Source organism: Leptosomus discolor, chromosome 5, assembly GCF_034619465.1.
Source record: "Leptosomus discolor isolate bLepDis1 chromosome 5, bLepDis1.hap2, whole genome shotgun sequence".
Lineage (NCBI taxonomy): Eukaryota > Metazoa > Chordata > Aves > Leptosomiformes > Leptosomidae > Leptosomus > Leptosomus discolor.
This window is the reverse complement of record NC_141395.1, coordinates 30,609,188-30,624,941: the sequence shown is the minus strand read 5'-3', so window position 1 is coordinate 30,624,941 and position 15,754 is coordinate 30,609,188. Positions and strand designations below refer to the sequence as shown.

Sequence of the window (15,754 nt, the reverse complement as noted above, 5' to 3'; positions counted from 1 at the left end):
CTATGGCTGGACTCTGGGTATGATATCTCCCTGGGGAAATTCCTCGATTTCAGCATGAAACATCAGTTCTGAAAAAGAAAGAAAATAATTATATTTTCTTTTAAAAGTTTCCCCTGAATACGATTTCATTATTCCTGAAAAGTGCTCTGTCATTCCCCCAAGCTTCCTGCCTTTCTTCCCAATTGATATCAACAACACAGCAATGGCAAGGGCCACCCTGTCTTTAGAAAACTATTGTTGCCCCCCAAAATTAACAAAATTGGTGATGATGTTAACAGCTGATCGTCTGCAGTACCATCCTACATTCAACCTGGACACTGAAACAGAACTCTACAGTAAACTGAGGGATTGTTAAAGTTTTAAGAGTGTCAGACTCAAGAAGGAAGATTTCTGTTCAGAGACTCGTTCATTTACAGATATATCTGCTCTATGTATCACAGTGTGTGTTAGCAACACTAGAACCTGGGATAGAAAGAATCATGAATTAGATTGCTCACAGCTAGCTGTCACCATGGCAGCTCACGCACAGGAGACAGCCTAAGGTCAGCAGAGAAGAGCTCCTTGTGGAGAAATTCGGCTAGGCATGCTAAGCGCCTGATGACATAGTCCTTGAGGAGCTCTGTGCTGCTGAGGGTAGTATTTTCTCATATCTGGGTTCCCTTAGGTATGCTTACTGCACCTTCAGCGTAGGTGTACTTTCTGTCTTGCTAAGACAATCTACATTCAGCATGTAGACCAGGTGGTGGTTGCCCACAACTTGTCAACATGGTAAAGTTACACAATCTGTACATGCAACAATGTGGTTTATCCACTCAAGTTTGAGATTTACATGTTTTTGCTACCTCATCCATAGTAGACTAAATTTTCTCTAATATTTCGGGTAAGTCTGAACAGAATTCTTCTCCTGAAATTTCTGAAGCAGGTTTTCTAATTTTACCAGGCACATGTAAATATCAAAAAAGCTCATCAAAACCTGAGTTAAATCTTGACACCGGCTTCCTTGAGTAAGTCTTTGTTATTTAAAAAATGGGGTTTAAATACAATTTAAACATCTATTATAAATTTTACTGTTGAAGATCGTAAAGGCTGCCACCTAGGGGTTTTTTTAAAATCATTAAGTTACTAGAAATAAACAGAGTAACAGGGGCTAGCTGAAATACAGAAATATGTACATTAAAATTCTGAAGTAATCTGAAGAAGCATGTTGAATCTTCTTCAGCCTCCCAAACAGAAATCTGTGCTTCAACTCATGATGCTCTTTGGATATCTGTTGACTTCTAAGTTGAAACTTAGGATTTTTATGTACAGCATAGCTTCAAGTCACAGGCTGCATGCACTTTATCAAAGCAGAAAGCTGGGTTATGATATACCTTTTGGATCCCAGTTGGAACAACAAAAGGAAGTAGGCCTAGTCTCTGGCAAAGCTTCTTCTAACAAAAGGGGATGACTTGCTTGCCCCCTTCTCCAGCCCAGACCAACAAAAGCATTCCTCATTTGAAGTGCTGTTCTACGAGCACAAATCTGACTTTTCAAACTCTGGGAGTTCCCCAAACTACTGCAATGTTCTATTGAAAATGATATTGAAGTCAAAACGCATTCAGCATTTGCAAAAGAACATTAATAACATCGGGGATTTTCCTAAAATATAGGCAGAATAAATACATTTCAAATGCTCAAAATACTGTTAAGAGTAAAAAAAGTTTTTCCCTTCACTGAAGAAGAGACACACTCTTTCATGTTACAAAATTCATACTGCTTCAGCCAGGATGAACAAGGCTTTTTTTCCCTTTTTAAATTACTGTTTTTTCTTTATAAAACCGAACACCAACACCAGCATCCTAAGAAGCACTTACTTCGGAAAGCTGCCAGGAGATGCTTGTTTTTCCTCAGCCACAAAATTTCTAGTCTTGAACACCAAACACAGAGCACAGCAGATAAAATTCTACACAAGCAACATTTTGCCTATGAATGTTTCCTACCTTCGCTGTGATCTAGCTCTGGTCGGTAAGACAAGAAGATCCAGCTCGTCCCAACTAGAATAGACACTACCAGATTCACCACAACCCATGGCTGAACAATTTCTTCCTCTGTACCTGCCATCCTGGGAAAAACACATCAACCCATCAGTCAGGGGTTCACTGGTACATACAGGTTACAATAATGATTTCCACAGAGTATCATAAAAACAAGCTTGCTAAGCCAGATGTGAAAACAGAACTACGTGTACTATCCTGATGGTCTTGCATTGTAAAGGCCTGGTAAAGACAGTGACTACCAAAACCAGGAACTTGGCTAATAAATCCCATTATCTGATAGAGCATGTCCACTTGTAGAATTCAACAGCAAATTCCTTTTCTTAGCCAAGTGACAGAAAATAAAAACCAAAATGCATGGTCAAATTTTACTGTGGTGAAAGACACTGCACAATGTTGTCAGTCAATCTTATTTTTAAGCACTTCCCCATGAGGCAGCAAGGCAAGTGAACAGCACATCAGTAGTTTGGAAGCCAGTGAAGGATTTGTGAACAGATGCTGTGGTGTGGTAAGACAGGGCTTTAAGAAGGTTAAGATTTAAGTTGGCTGATGCTTTTCTTACGGTCATAACAGCAGCAGGTTGTGGTTTTGTTACCAGAATCTAGGCTTTTTAATAAATAACTGAACAAACATTTATAGAAGCCCCAAAAAAAAGTGAGAAAGAAAAACATATCTAACTGCCCAAACCAGCAAATTTTCATGTAAACGCTTTTGTTCTACTTCTCCTAGTCTATTTTAAAAACTTGTGCTACTAAAGGCCATTAAATATCTACTTCAGAAAGTAAAGTTTTGGATGGAATCTCCTAGCATGAAACAATGCTTCATATTTAATGCCAGCTGTGTCTGCTAAGCCCTTGCATCCTGTGGCAGACACACCACTTTTTCATAATACCATGACATTAATTTCTTGGACAGATTAGACTATCTCCTTCAAAACCAGTGTTGACCCTCTACAGAATGACCTGCCCTTAAAGCAGAAAAGGGTTACCTCAGTATGGTCCCATTTCTCCAGCAAAAGAGATTCTTAAGGGCCCTGCCAGATGACATTTTCAGCATCATTCCAACAGGCTGTTGTTTGAGGTATATGGATTTGCAACCAACACAGACAAACCCATCCTTGCATTCTCATTTTCCAGTGAAATTATCAGATTCAGGACAAGCTCAGACAAAGTCAGGTTTAGTTGTGAAATCCTTCATTAATACTTCCTTAACTATATGGTATAATCTTTTCAATCCACCAATCTGACTAAGGTTCCTAAGTGAGCTATGTTAAAATTTACAGAAGTGATTTCATAAGTTTCCTACCAGATGCTGCCATTTTCCGAAGGTGGTGTGTAGAGGTTAATTCTGTCACATGTCATCTGCTGGCTTAAGGATAAGATAAGAGCAGCAAAGTACACTGGAAAGAATGGAATTAGTAGTGTCAGATACAAACTCCCAAAATGCTGTCTCATCATAACATGATAATTATTACTACAATTTCTTTCCTTTCACTCCACTGCCTCCAATGATAGTCTCCTTTAATTCATTCTCTCTTCTTCAACATTCCCCTGACCCATCAAAATCTGGTTTCTGCACTTTTGCAATCCATCAGCTACAACAAAGGTGGCATCTTGTGATTCTGGTTTTTGCTAGGTCTGTCTTCTGTATTCAGAAGTGGGAAAGGAACTACCTCGCTAACAGCCCCACTAACGCTACTATTGCAAATGCTTTAAAAAAATACATAGCAAAGTGTTCATAGCCTTTGAATGCTATTTTCAACTACTGAATGAGTCATCTATTCTAAAGCAGAAAATAACCAGGGAGGAAGATTTCACTGAAAACAGTATGTAGGATTTTTCCATTTACTGTCTTTTCTGGACAATTTCATATCCACTTCAAAATACTTACAGAAAGAGGCTACTGCTGCTGGGTCTAGGGTAAGAAAGCCCCTCAGTGCAACTGATGCTTTTGCCAAATCAATCCTGATAACAAAAACAAGAGTTATTTATATAGCCCAGTAAGATAGTAATATTGTTCCTGTGACAGTATTCTATTCTTTTTACTTCTTGCCAGATATGGTTTTCTGCCTCTGTTACAGTGCCTTAATACACAACTATAGCTCAGACACATTGGCAATGGTCCTCATTATGCCAAATCCAAGAAAGACTGAAACTAAGGAGGAGGTTTGTAGCTTCCACATTGCCATCCTTTCTGGAACAGGGAGGATGTGGAGAGATATGTCCCCTCTCTACTCCTTATCATACACTTCAGCATCCACACCACCAACCGAGTTATGCTAACATAACTGCTCACTGGTGTAAGCACCAGTACAGGAGCAATGAAGAATAACTCAGGCCTCCTCCCTGCCGCCACCACTCCATTAAAAAAAGTGTCACAATTTCTTCCAGAGCACTGACTCCTCCCCACACTTACCATGCCACCATGGACACTATCTGTAACTAAAAGAAACATCTGTAACATCTGTGAATCTATTCTGTTTATGGTCTTTTTTGCTCCTCTTTCTGTTCATTCCCACTCTTAAGCTGTAATGCAGAAACCCCAGCTAAGCCAGGAAAACTGTTTACACGGGTATGTTGCAAACCTGACTGGCAAATGGATTCACATGAAAAGTAACCTGATAGAAACACTAGTTGTTCTCCACCCCGCTCCCCAACAAAAATACAGGTCAGGTCTTCCATCTGTTTAACCTCATAATCACACAAACAGCCCCAGCACATTGAAGTAAGGCTTCAGGCAGTGGACAGAAACGAGTAACAAAGCTCTGAATGCACAAGTACACCTTTTGTCTGTATAGCCAGCCATGTGTAAAATAATTCTTTAAGTATATCACATTAAATCATGTGAAATCAAGCAGATTAAAATGTGCTATAGGAAGGAGAAAGGAACATATTGCACACAAATTACATACCCCTTTCAAATACAAACATATTTTACCTGTCAAAGGCTGAGACTGTACTGATAGACAGCAACAAATAGAACAAACTTTGAGCTGGGTATGCTAGTGTCTTATACTGCTCGAGCAGGTTAGAAACCCTGGAAAGCTGATTTCCTGCCAAAATATAGATAACAATGATGTTCCATACAGCATACCCAGCAAGGAAGCCATGGGTAAAGAGTCCAATCACCCTGAATGAAGAAAAGAACATTAGACAAGTTTAACATATTGAATTATCAAAGTACTACAGATAGAAGAGGCCTATGAATCCACCTGTTCAACCCTGCTGCCATGATAGGATCCCAGCCTTTCACAGATTGTTTTTGAGTGCTTTTTCTGATCTAGTTCTAAAAATTCTAAGCAATGGGACTTCTGCTTCCTCCGTTGACAGACTGCACCAGAACCTGAGCACTTAACCAAGAAAATCAACATGTTTTGCCTGATCCTATCACCACTTCATTACTGCTACAGGAATCAAATACTTTCACTTGCTGCCTGTAGCTTCCTCAGACCACTGCCCCTTACATTTAACACAATGCTTTTGAACTTGTCTTCCGAGTCAGTCTTTTCATTATCTTCCTGGCTAAGAAAAAGCTGAGAAGGGAGCACAGGCTTCCAGCTAAAATACACCAGAGAAGAAAATGGCTGTCATCTTCCCATTCTGTATCACAACACAACCACATACCAAAAAAAAAAAAAAAAGTCTTTTTTTGCTGTTGTGTGCAAGCTTATACCCCAGTCCAATCTGCTCCTCTCTCTTTTTCACCAATTCTTTGAGAATTATCTGAATTCAGGTACTTTTTTTCTGGTCATAGAGCTGATGGGCGAATTTTACTTTGTAACACATTTTTCCTGTAGGTCTCTAATATTTTTGTAATCAGATCAATCTCTTGCTATTCAGATTTTGTCTGAATCATTGCAATATGACTTCTTTAGTTTTTTTTTATAAGCTGCATTTCACATGTGAAGTCTAGACTAGAAACAGATATTCTTGACGACAAAACCCAAAAGCTAGAGGACTGAGAAACTTTATACCTGTTGCATCCCAAACTACCATTTATTAGGAATATAAAAGAAATAAAGATACATCAGAATCATAGAACAGTTTCAGTTGGCAGAGATCTTCAATATCATCGAGTCCAACCTTTGTCCTAGCTCTATCAACACCACTAAACCATGTCCCTAAGCACAACATCTACCCTTCTCCTAAACACCTCCAGGGATGGCGACTCCACCACCTCCCTGGGCAGGCTGTTCCAATGCCTGACAACCCTTTCAGTAAAGAAATTCTTCCCAATATCCAGCCTGAACCTAACCTGGTGCAGCTTACGGCCATTTCCCCTTGTTCTATTGCTTGTCACAAGGGAGAAGAAACCAACCCCTGCCTCACTGCAACTTTCTTTCACAATGATAGAGAAAAGGTGCTAACTTTCAGGGAGAAGAAAAAAAATCAACCAAACCACCCTGATTTCTGCTTATTTACATCAAAACATTTATCTTTCACCTGAAACTTCGGTGCACTGAGAGGGCAACATCTCTGGTAGTCCATGAAGCCTTTACATCCATAAGTACGTTGATATTTTCAGTGGTTTTAATCAATTCTGCACGGTCAGCTGCCTGAAAACGCCCTGAAATAATGAGGAAATTAGTTTTAGAGAATGCTGTTACCTTTCTTCATTTCCACAATAATACTTATTAGTGTTAAAAAACTGTGTCAGAAGTTCCTTCAGAAAATTTCTTCTCCCCACTTCCTGCCCTCTGTCAACTTACATTCATACCAGGATGCCTCAGTGTGATGCATCCTGGTGGGGCAGGCTATGGATTTATCAATGGGCAAAGCACTTTAGCTAATTATTCAGTGTTCCCTGGTACAAAAAAAGCTACCCAAAAACCACAACCAAAAAAACCCCATCAATATCGCTACAACTTCCACTTGAAGACTTTTTGCAATATAGTACTGTATAGTACTGTAACAGTATTAGATCAAATAAGCTCAGCTAGGAACTATCAAACAGTCTTTTTCACCCACACCAAGGACAAAAAAATTCAGCCAAATATGCCAGCACAGCAACACTAACATCCATGGTTGAAAAACTGTCGTGTATGTTTATTTCCAAGTAATTTCTGTTCTGGAAAACTTTTTTTTCCTAATTATTTCCAATACTGCAATATTTGGATTTAAAATACAAAAATGCTTCCTTTTTGCACGAATGTCCTTGAATTATTAAATCACAAGATGTACTTACGATTTTTTTCAACAAACACTTTGCTAACAGGCTGGCTAATTCCAGTGGGAGCAGCAAACACAGGCTGCTGATCTGGGCTCTTTCTGTGCTCATCTTCAATGATGTCTTCCTCCTCCACTTCCAGCTCATTGGAACAGTGCATTTCGGCTGGCCGAGGTTTCCTATTAGCACAGAATGTACAATGAGGCAGAGAAAGAACAGGAAGTAAAACATAAAACCTGAAGGCTCCTATGACCATTTCACATGTCTAACTTCACTGATAAGAACCAGTCAGACTACTGACCTGTATAATATTACCCCCGTTTATAATTTTAAGGACTAAAGTTCTCATGGAGTTAGTTAACTAAAGCCATAAAGCTAATGCTTGATTTGGGGGGGGGGGGTTCTCTCTATTTAAATTCCTTCCTGTGTCAGAACAATAAGGTGAGAAGAAATACATATCAAGAGATTAACAATTAGAAAAAAATTGACACAAACTAAATACAAGGCTGAGAAAGTGGATGCTTTTGGTAAAAAGGCAACTAAAATGATTTAAAGGCATAGTTCTTGGAGAAAAGGCAAATAAAAAGGATGAGAAAGCAGTTAAGTTTCGCATAAAATTAAGAAAAAGATATTAAGAATGAAAGCAAGCTGTTACACATTGTAATTTTTTCAGGTATGTGACTGAAATATTAGGCTCATGTAAATGTACTCAGAACTGTACTGCATCCAGGTATGCATAAAACAAACAAGTGAAGACAGTCAGATCTTAACCCTGGAAGAACTGCACACGTACTATTTATTGCACAGGCTGAATGGTATCATGGGCTTCAAGATTTTACATTTTTGTAATGTGACAACGTAAAATACCACGCAGCCACATTCACTATCACAGTTATGCCAAATTATGAGCTATACTAGTTTTGTCTCACTTTGTTCTTTTTCTCTGTTTGCGGATCACTGTTTCTTCAGCTTCAGGGACGTCCATGCCATTTCCATTCTGAAATAGGGATGCAACATTTTGCTGGGTAAAAGAGGTCTCAGAATCTGAAGATTTAAAATAAACCACACAAAAGTTTCACAACTTCCATAAAAATGGCAATACATTCAATTAAATACATAAATAGTTATTACATAAACACAGTGGCAAAAAAGGGATCGTCTTCTGAGCTCTGAATTATACAAAGGATCTATTTTCTCTCTCCCAAAACTGCATTGCCATTATTTGCATGAGGGTTTGTACCCTATGGAATCCGAAATCAGAACCTGAAACTCTGAGCAACCATTCACTCAGAGGATCACTTTCAGCTGTTTTAAGTATGAAAGCACAAGAAATGCTTTAAGCCAAAATACAAGTCGGCCAATCATATTTCTGTGTTACCAAGCTTTATTCAGCACTCTTTGCAATCTACAGTTATGTCACATACCAGTAGGTACTTTCTTCTTCTTGCGTTTCCTCTGAGGAGGGACATCATGAGGTTCAGGAGTTAAGGGCTCACTGCTTTCAGACTGCCGACGAACTGCTGCTTGGACAATGCCATCTGAAAACCACATTAAAAGATCCAGCAACCTTAATTCAGAGCTGCTGAGAAACATGCAAGCAAAAGCTGCCTTTTCTACGTTGTGCAGAATATCTGTATTTGCCCAGCTTACAGCTGAGATGAACATGTATTGGCTAGGAAATGTAAGAGTTGGGAAACAAATGTGGTTAAGTAGGAATATACAAAGGTGATAGCTGGCAACTCTCCTGTCACCTTGACAATTTCACACCCAGGAGGAAAAGTGTCCAAGAAGTAGCAAAATTCCCATTTGGGCATGCAACAGCAGACTGATTGAAAGAAATCTACCACAGGAAAGAACTATACACTGTATTTTTCCTTTCTACATGCAAAGATTATAATACAAGGGACAAGAAAAAATTAAGTTTGTTACAAGCTGATTCACACAGATAGGTGCTAAGGCAAAACAGCATCATATCAAAGGGAAATTTAAATACTAAACATACACCACAAGAGTAAAGTAGGAGCTTTAAAAAACAGGACTGAAGGATGTTTAGTCTGAGAGATGAATTACTACACTTTGGAGGAGCTACATTTCCATGAGAGATTAGCAAATATTCTAGCAGCAGTAGCATCAATTTGCATGATTGGTAGTAGAACGACAAAGTTACTTCTCCATTTTACATAACACCTGCCTTTTTTACAGCTCTTTCAAGTACTGCGATTTTTATCGTAACAACTCCATCTATCTTTTTTTTCACTTCAAGCACAGGTTTTCCCACCTTTTAGAAAGCTTTCCTGTGCTAAAATGCAAAATTAACCAGCAAAGTAATGGCCAAAGCCAAGGCGCAATTTGCACCATCATTCAGCTCACTGAAATCAACAGTAAACAAACCTTGATCCTTGGGAAACCCTGCTAGCACCAACTCTACTTGTTGCATTTAAAGGTCTTTCAGTGAGGCCTCAACTGTACACTCTTTTCAGCAAATAAAGGAGGTTTACTCACCAAACCATCATATGGACCCAGGTCAACTGGTTTAAAGAAATCCACTAGGTCCTATCAATACATTCTGACTTATCAAAATAGATCAGACTTGTAATCTTGCTTAAAACAGTATGTTTGTTCTGCGGATCTGCTTCTTGTAAAAGTACAAAGCTCTGGTGCTAGTCATCTTTTGTACTGTTAACACTTTGATGATAATGGAACAATTAACTTGTGACTTTATTTGCCAAGGACTGGAATTGAGCCCAGTTTGTTAAATAAGTTCTATCTTTGTTCATTCAAAATTCCAGCACTTAACACATTTAACATAACAAGCAGTTTACAGCTGGAAATAATATAATATCCAAATATTATTAATATAGTATCCAAAAATTTTGGAAAGGAAAAAATAGCAGGAATAAAGGAACTTTTTCAATTCAGTATCAGGACATGCTGTACTAGCAGTACTGGGAATGGATCTAGGGAGAAAGACCAGAGGATGGAACAAGTTACTTCAGTTAGCATTACAGACTTGTTCTAAAATGACACCATTTGGGGAAAAAGATTGCAGTCGTTCAGTATAAAATAAATTGTAATAAATTAGCTGAGAAGACTACTCAAAAATAAGACTACAAGACTGAAAACCATGTTATCTGTCAGGACCTTGGCACAGTGCAGGTCTCACCCGGAATTACAAACACAGTTTTCAGTCTTGGCAGGACCTTACCTAATGGAGTCTTTCCTTTGGGTTTCCTTTTTTTGGGACGACTGAGTGGAATTTCATCTGCAGAACATAAAACAGAAGTATAGGTGCACAGCATGAAGAAACCTCCATTTTCTTTTTTTAACAGCCATTCTATTGCTAGTTAAGAAAGGGGTTCCTTTTTACAAGTGAAGACATCCTTCACCTTTTACAGGTAAGATGACAATTCACCAGTTCACACAAGCAGGAGGAGTACAGAAGATGGTGGGAAAACAGGATAAGAAATCTGTCTTAAGTGCAACAGAAGCTAGATACACATGCAAGTGTGTTAAGTGAAAACCTGAAATAGTCTGAATAATGCTCTGAAGAATAAACTTCTTGTTTAGAGCACAGTGATAACATTTCAGTTACCTTGACTGAGTACGGAAATAGTGAACAGTAAAGAGAACAATGAAAAACAACAGACAGTTATAGCAATGGTAGCGCAGGTATCCATGCAGTTTAAATAATCAGCGTGCATTCAGGAAAAGTATAAGGCTCTATCTTTAAAGAGAGGATGAAGTGACACCAAAAGGAACTACCAATGTTTATGATTAATGCCAGAATACCTCACCTTGGTTTCCACTTCACATTTAAGTAGAAAAGGTGTTGAAGATCAGTGTAAAAGGAACAAAGATGAGAAGAAAGTTAATTTTGAATAAATTACAGTTCACAACAGTGAAATTCACACTGCTGCTTTTCATTTCCTTATCCCCACTCCCAGTTCTCTTTATGAGCACTTGTGTACAACAGGGTTAAGGGTACGAAGCAATCATCGAGTCTCAACACTTTGTTCATGACTATGCGCAGTTTCTTGATTGGCTAGCTGTGGATCAGATTAAAAGCTTTAATCACCTGGCTAATTAAAACTTGTGCCACTGCCTGATATGTAACAAACCAACAGAAGTTACGAAACATTTAAGTGCATATATTAGTAAAAACACGCTATATGTTTTCAATCATGAACATCACATTTGCTTTTAGGTACTCTGAAGGAATTCTGAAGTACCATGTCATAAAAACTATGCAACTGCTTTTCCTTCCACATTGAAAAAAAAATCCCACATTTTTCTGTATACTATATAGAACTAGTAGACACCTATACCCCCCATTCAAGAATATCTAGTGTAATTCCAGAAATTCCTGAAGGATTTGTGATTCAAATAAAGAACATGAAACGAAACAGAGGGAAGGGAAACTGAAAAGAAGGACATCAATAAAACTGAAGTAGCTATTTGCCTGAAACTTTTTAAAGAGTTTATCTCTCAAAGTATTAAAATTGAGGTAATACAGGAAAATTTCTTGATCTCTGTAAAACTTTAACATGCTTTGTATTCCTTGTAAGGCGTTCTGGGACAACAAATTAGTAAGAAAAGCAATTGTTTTTAAAGCTGTTATGACTACTTAGATGCTTATTTAACTTATTGCTGTTAATTTCAATACTTTTAAAAACACTGCAGTACAGAACTATGATCAGTTCCACAGAATGAACTGATTTTACCTTGGCACTGGAGGGAGGGCACGAGGCGGGCACTGAAAGACAATAAAGAGACAAAAGTCAACTTCTGTCAGCATGAAACCGCCTCTCAGAAAACAGCTATTTTCCAGATAGGGTCAGAACATAAGTATGTTTTGCTTCATGTGCCTCTTAAATAGCTAGAGACTCCTGATGGAGATGTAACATAAAAGTAATGTGTAATATGTAAAAGATGCAGAATAGGCTTTTACCAGAGTTCTGATGGGCGCTGCGTTAGGGACATGTACGTAACAGCTGTGTGCGAGGCGCAGCTTGCATTTGAACTTCACTTGAATGATTTTCACTTTTAATGTCAGGCACTGCTTTCATTGGAAAGCTTATCAGTTATTCTATTTAAATATCAAAATACTGCAGTAATTTATGCATTGAATATACTTGCACAGTATACAGCATGAGCTGAGTATTTTCTGTTAATGAAGTTGGAAGTTCAGAACAATAGTAAAAGCATTAAAAGGAAATAAAATTATTTATGAAAAAAGACCTCTAAATATGATAAAACATTATTTTTCATATAATTTTGAAAATATTTACCAGAGGTCAGATACAACTAAAATCTAAAAATAAGTATCTCCTGTTAACAATCTGAAATTGAGCTGTTGCACTCTCATCTAGAAAAAGGCATTTTACTTTCAGATTTTGTATTATATAATTATATTGAAAGAATATACATGAATAAATATTTCCCACACTTCAATAATTCAGTGGATATCAGAAATTAAAAAGACTGTAAGACTGGTAAGACTCAAGGATCCACAGACTTACCACTTGTTTCTTTCCCATACTATTTGAAGCTGTTCCCTGAAAGAGGCACTGTGAACCAGTCTATACTCCCTCACGCTGCTCATGCTGAACCTCTGCTAATTCAGAACTAAAAATAAGCTTCTAGCAGCCAGGATTAGCTGGACGTGAACTTTCCTGCTCCTGGGTTACAGCCAGTACTACTCCCATTTGAAACCACAGCAGTTTGTTCCGTGGCAGCAAACAATACTTGCACTGAAAAACCTGTAACTCCACATCCTGCTACCGGTTCCAATGGGCAAGTTTTACTTAGGTTTGTTTCTCCAAAACAAATGAGGCACCTCGTGCAAGGAAGGGTTTGCAAGATTAGTCCTTAAATCTCTCACTTGAATTTTGGCCATGCTGAAGACTGACAGCAGGTGCCTTTTCCACAGGTAGCGGACAGCACATCCTGAGCAGCATCCAGCAAACTGCTCACACCATATGGGTGCTCCGTAAGAGAAAAAAATATTGATAAAGGTCAGATCTCATTACTTTTATTGCTTCCTACATTCTTGTGGCAGTAATTATTAAATGTTTAGGACAGTTGATATTTTAAAAACCCTAAAATCTAAAAAACCCCTAAAAACTAAAAAAAAACCCCAAACCCAAACTTTTATACGGCATTTACTGCCCCCACAGTAGTACATCTGTGTTCTGTAGAATGTCTATTTTGTTACCTTCTACGAAACAACTGAAAAGCAAATTAAGTTCTGTGTCATTTATTCCTTGCAACAAAGGAAGTCACATGCAAGCAGGCAGTAGTGAATATTCATCTGTCCCACTCGCAGTAAAGTCCCCAACTCTGCCAACAAACACCAGCTTTACTCTAATAGTCTCCAGTTTCTCGGAGTCTGAAGGAACTCACTCCAAGCTCCATAGAAAAGGGGAGTTTGGGCACAGGTTTCCAGGGACATTTCATTACTGACAGAAGAGCTGCTGACTGCTAAGGTAGCCACAGTGCCCCTGAAGCCAAGAGACTCGCACAAACCAGGCAGCTGCTGCCTCAGTGAAACCCTGTGTTTGCGCACAGGTGCCAGGCCACAGGACGGTGGGACGCACCTGGGAACTCTCGCTCAGGAGGAAAAACCCAAACTCCCAAGCCCCTGGGTGTCCATCTAGGGATGCAGAGCAGAAGATGCCTCTACTCATAGGCGCGGTTCTCATGGAACGGCAGCGAGCAGCTGTATTTACCCCCTGCGTCGGTGAGCTAAGCCACCACCAGAGCTCGGCAGTGGTACCGAGGGGGCAGTTATGCACAAACTCGAAGGTTTAAAAACACTCAACACTTGGTCTTTACAGATTTAAAGCTTCGCATAGGTCTTTTTTTTTTTTTGAGAAATATGTACGGACGAAAACGTTAAAACAACGAGGAACGTTGCCTACGCCCCAGCAAAGGATGAGCAGCGACGTGCGACCCCGCGGCCGGCTACAGCCCACCTCTCGTGGGTAGCGGCAGGGCGGGCACCGCCGCCTGCCCCGCGGAGCGGGGTTGTCGGAGCCGCGCTGCCGGGGCGCCCCGCTCCCGCCTCCCGCTTCAGCTCCGTCTCCACAGCAGCAACTGCTGCCGCTGACAGCCCCGGTACAACTCGTCAGCAACAGCGCTCAGGCCGGAGCAAGCTCCCGCCACCGCCGGTGCTCACAGCCGGCCGCACCGGGCTGCAGCCCCCACGCGGCCGGCGCTGCCGCGGCCACCAGCACTTCGCCGCCCGCTCCCCACCCGGCCCCCTCCGGAAGCACCCCCGCACCCTCGCTGCGCCCTCACCCCGCCGGGGCCCGCCCGCCGCGCCGCCATGCTGCGGCCGCCGCCGGTCTCCCGGGCGCCGCGGGGAGGAGCTGGCTCTCGCTTCCGCCCCGCGCCGGGTCTGCGGGAGCGCGGCAAGCCGAGGCTGCGGCCCCCCCAGCGGCGGGGAGGCCCACCTCTCCTCTCCCACCGGGGTTCGCATCTTCTCGGGCGCTCCGTCCGCAGAGCGACCCCGTCGCGGGGCGGCGGTACTCGTCCCTTGGGCTGCGGGCGAGCGACGTCAAACGAGGGTTCTGGCTTCCTTGAGCTTGTTGCCACGGACACAACTTGCAAAATTAAATTACACACAGTAAGCGGAAGAAAGTAGAAAATAAATATGATAAAATTTTGTTCCAGCACAAATGGACACAAAGCAAATGCAACTGTAATGAAAACATCTTTCTTTGCTAATAGTGAAGTAGTTCTGTCTGTAAACAAATCACGAAAATAGGCACTCTTTCTAGTGGACAAATGCTGGACTCAGGAGTGGAAGTGGGGAGGTGATCACCACTCTTATCCTCTACCTGTACTTACCCCACACCAGTGACCTGTTGGGACTGGGTCTCCCCAGTTTTGCCTCAAAACAAGGAATACGAGGCCTGATTAGAACAAGCAGACACACTGCTAGCTGCAATATTTGGCTTTGAATAATCTCTTTCTAGACTGTTCGGATTGCTTTTGTTGATTTTCCTCTAAGCTGAGGTAGGCCAACAGAATAAGCATCTGTGTTCCTCAGCGGTCCAGACAGCCACAATGCGAGGTGAAGAGCGAGGAACTTGTTTGCCACAAGCACGGCCCTGTTTGATAAAGAGCCTGTACTACCATAGAGCAAACCAATCGGAAAAGGGGCTTATGACTTCATTTCCCTCTTTAGTAAGTCCATGTTCTATCCCTTGTGCTGTCAGTTTTTACTCACTTGAGTTGATGGAACAAAAGAAAAGACATGCTACATGTATTCTGAAAGTAACTGTGATTTCTAGAGTAATTTTATTGTGACAACACCACTCTGCTCCTGTCTTAAACAGTAAAAAGAACAAGAAGCAAACACTAATAAGTAACACTCTTTGCTCAAAGACAGCATGAATATTGACTAAATATCATTTGTCAGTAAGGCTTCCAGAATATACAGGTATCATGGTACCAGAATGACCACAATAACAAGAACGGAATTTACTTTTCCGTAGCTATGTACAAGTAAATTACGCAGATAATGCAACAAAATAGATTTTTCTTTATTC

At 40.4% G+C, this 15,754-nt stretch overlaps 1 protein-coding gene across 2 annotated transcripts; it reads right to left on the bottom strand.

Annotated features, from left to right (window-relative positions):
• Positions 1-14,528, bottom strand: TMEM237 (transmembrane protein 237). 2 transcript variants are annotated; one of them, XM_086465781.1, is made up of 14 exons: positions 14,499-14,528; positions 12,719-12,754; positions 11,921-11,952; positions 10,994-11,004; positions 10,405-10,461; positions 8,624-8,737; positions 8,129-8,243; positions 7,218-7,378; positions 6,476-6,599; positions 4,971-5,162; positions 3,924-3,997; positions 3,339-3,432; positions 1,980-2,101; positions 1-68 (listed from the first exon to the last, which is right to left on the bottom strand). In XM_086465781.1, the coding sequence occupies exons 1-14, from the start codon at positions 14,526-14,528 to the stop codon at positions 1-3; spliced, it is 1,230 nt and encodes a 409-aa protein (XP_086321907.1). The 2 variants fall into 2 exon arrangements, with proteins under 2 accessions (XP_086321907.1, XP_086321909.1); XM_086465783.1 differs by lacking the exon at positions 12,719-12,754.
• Between the last annotated feature and the right edge of the window lie 1,226 nt (positions 14,529-15,754).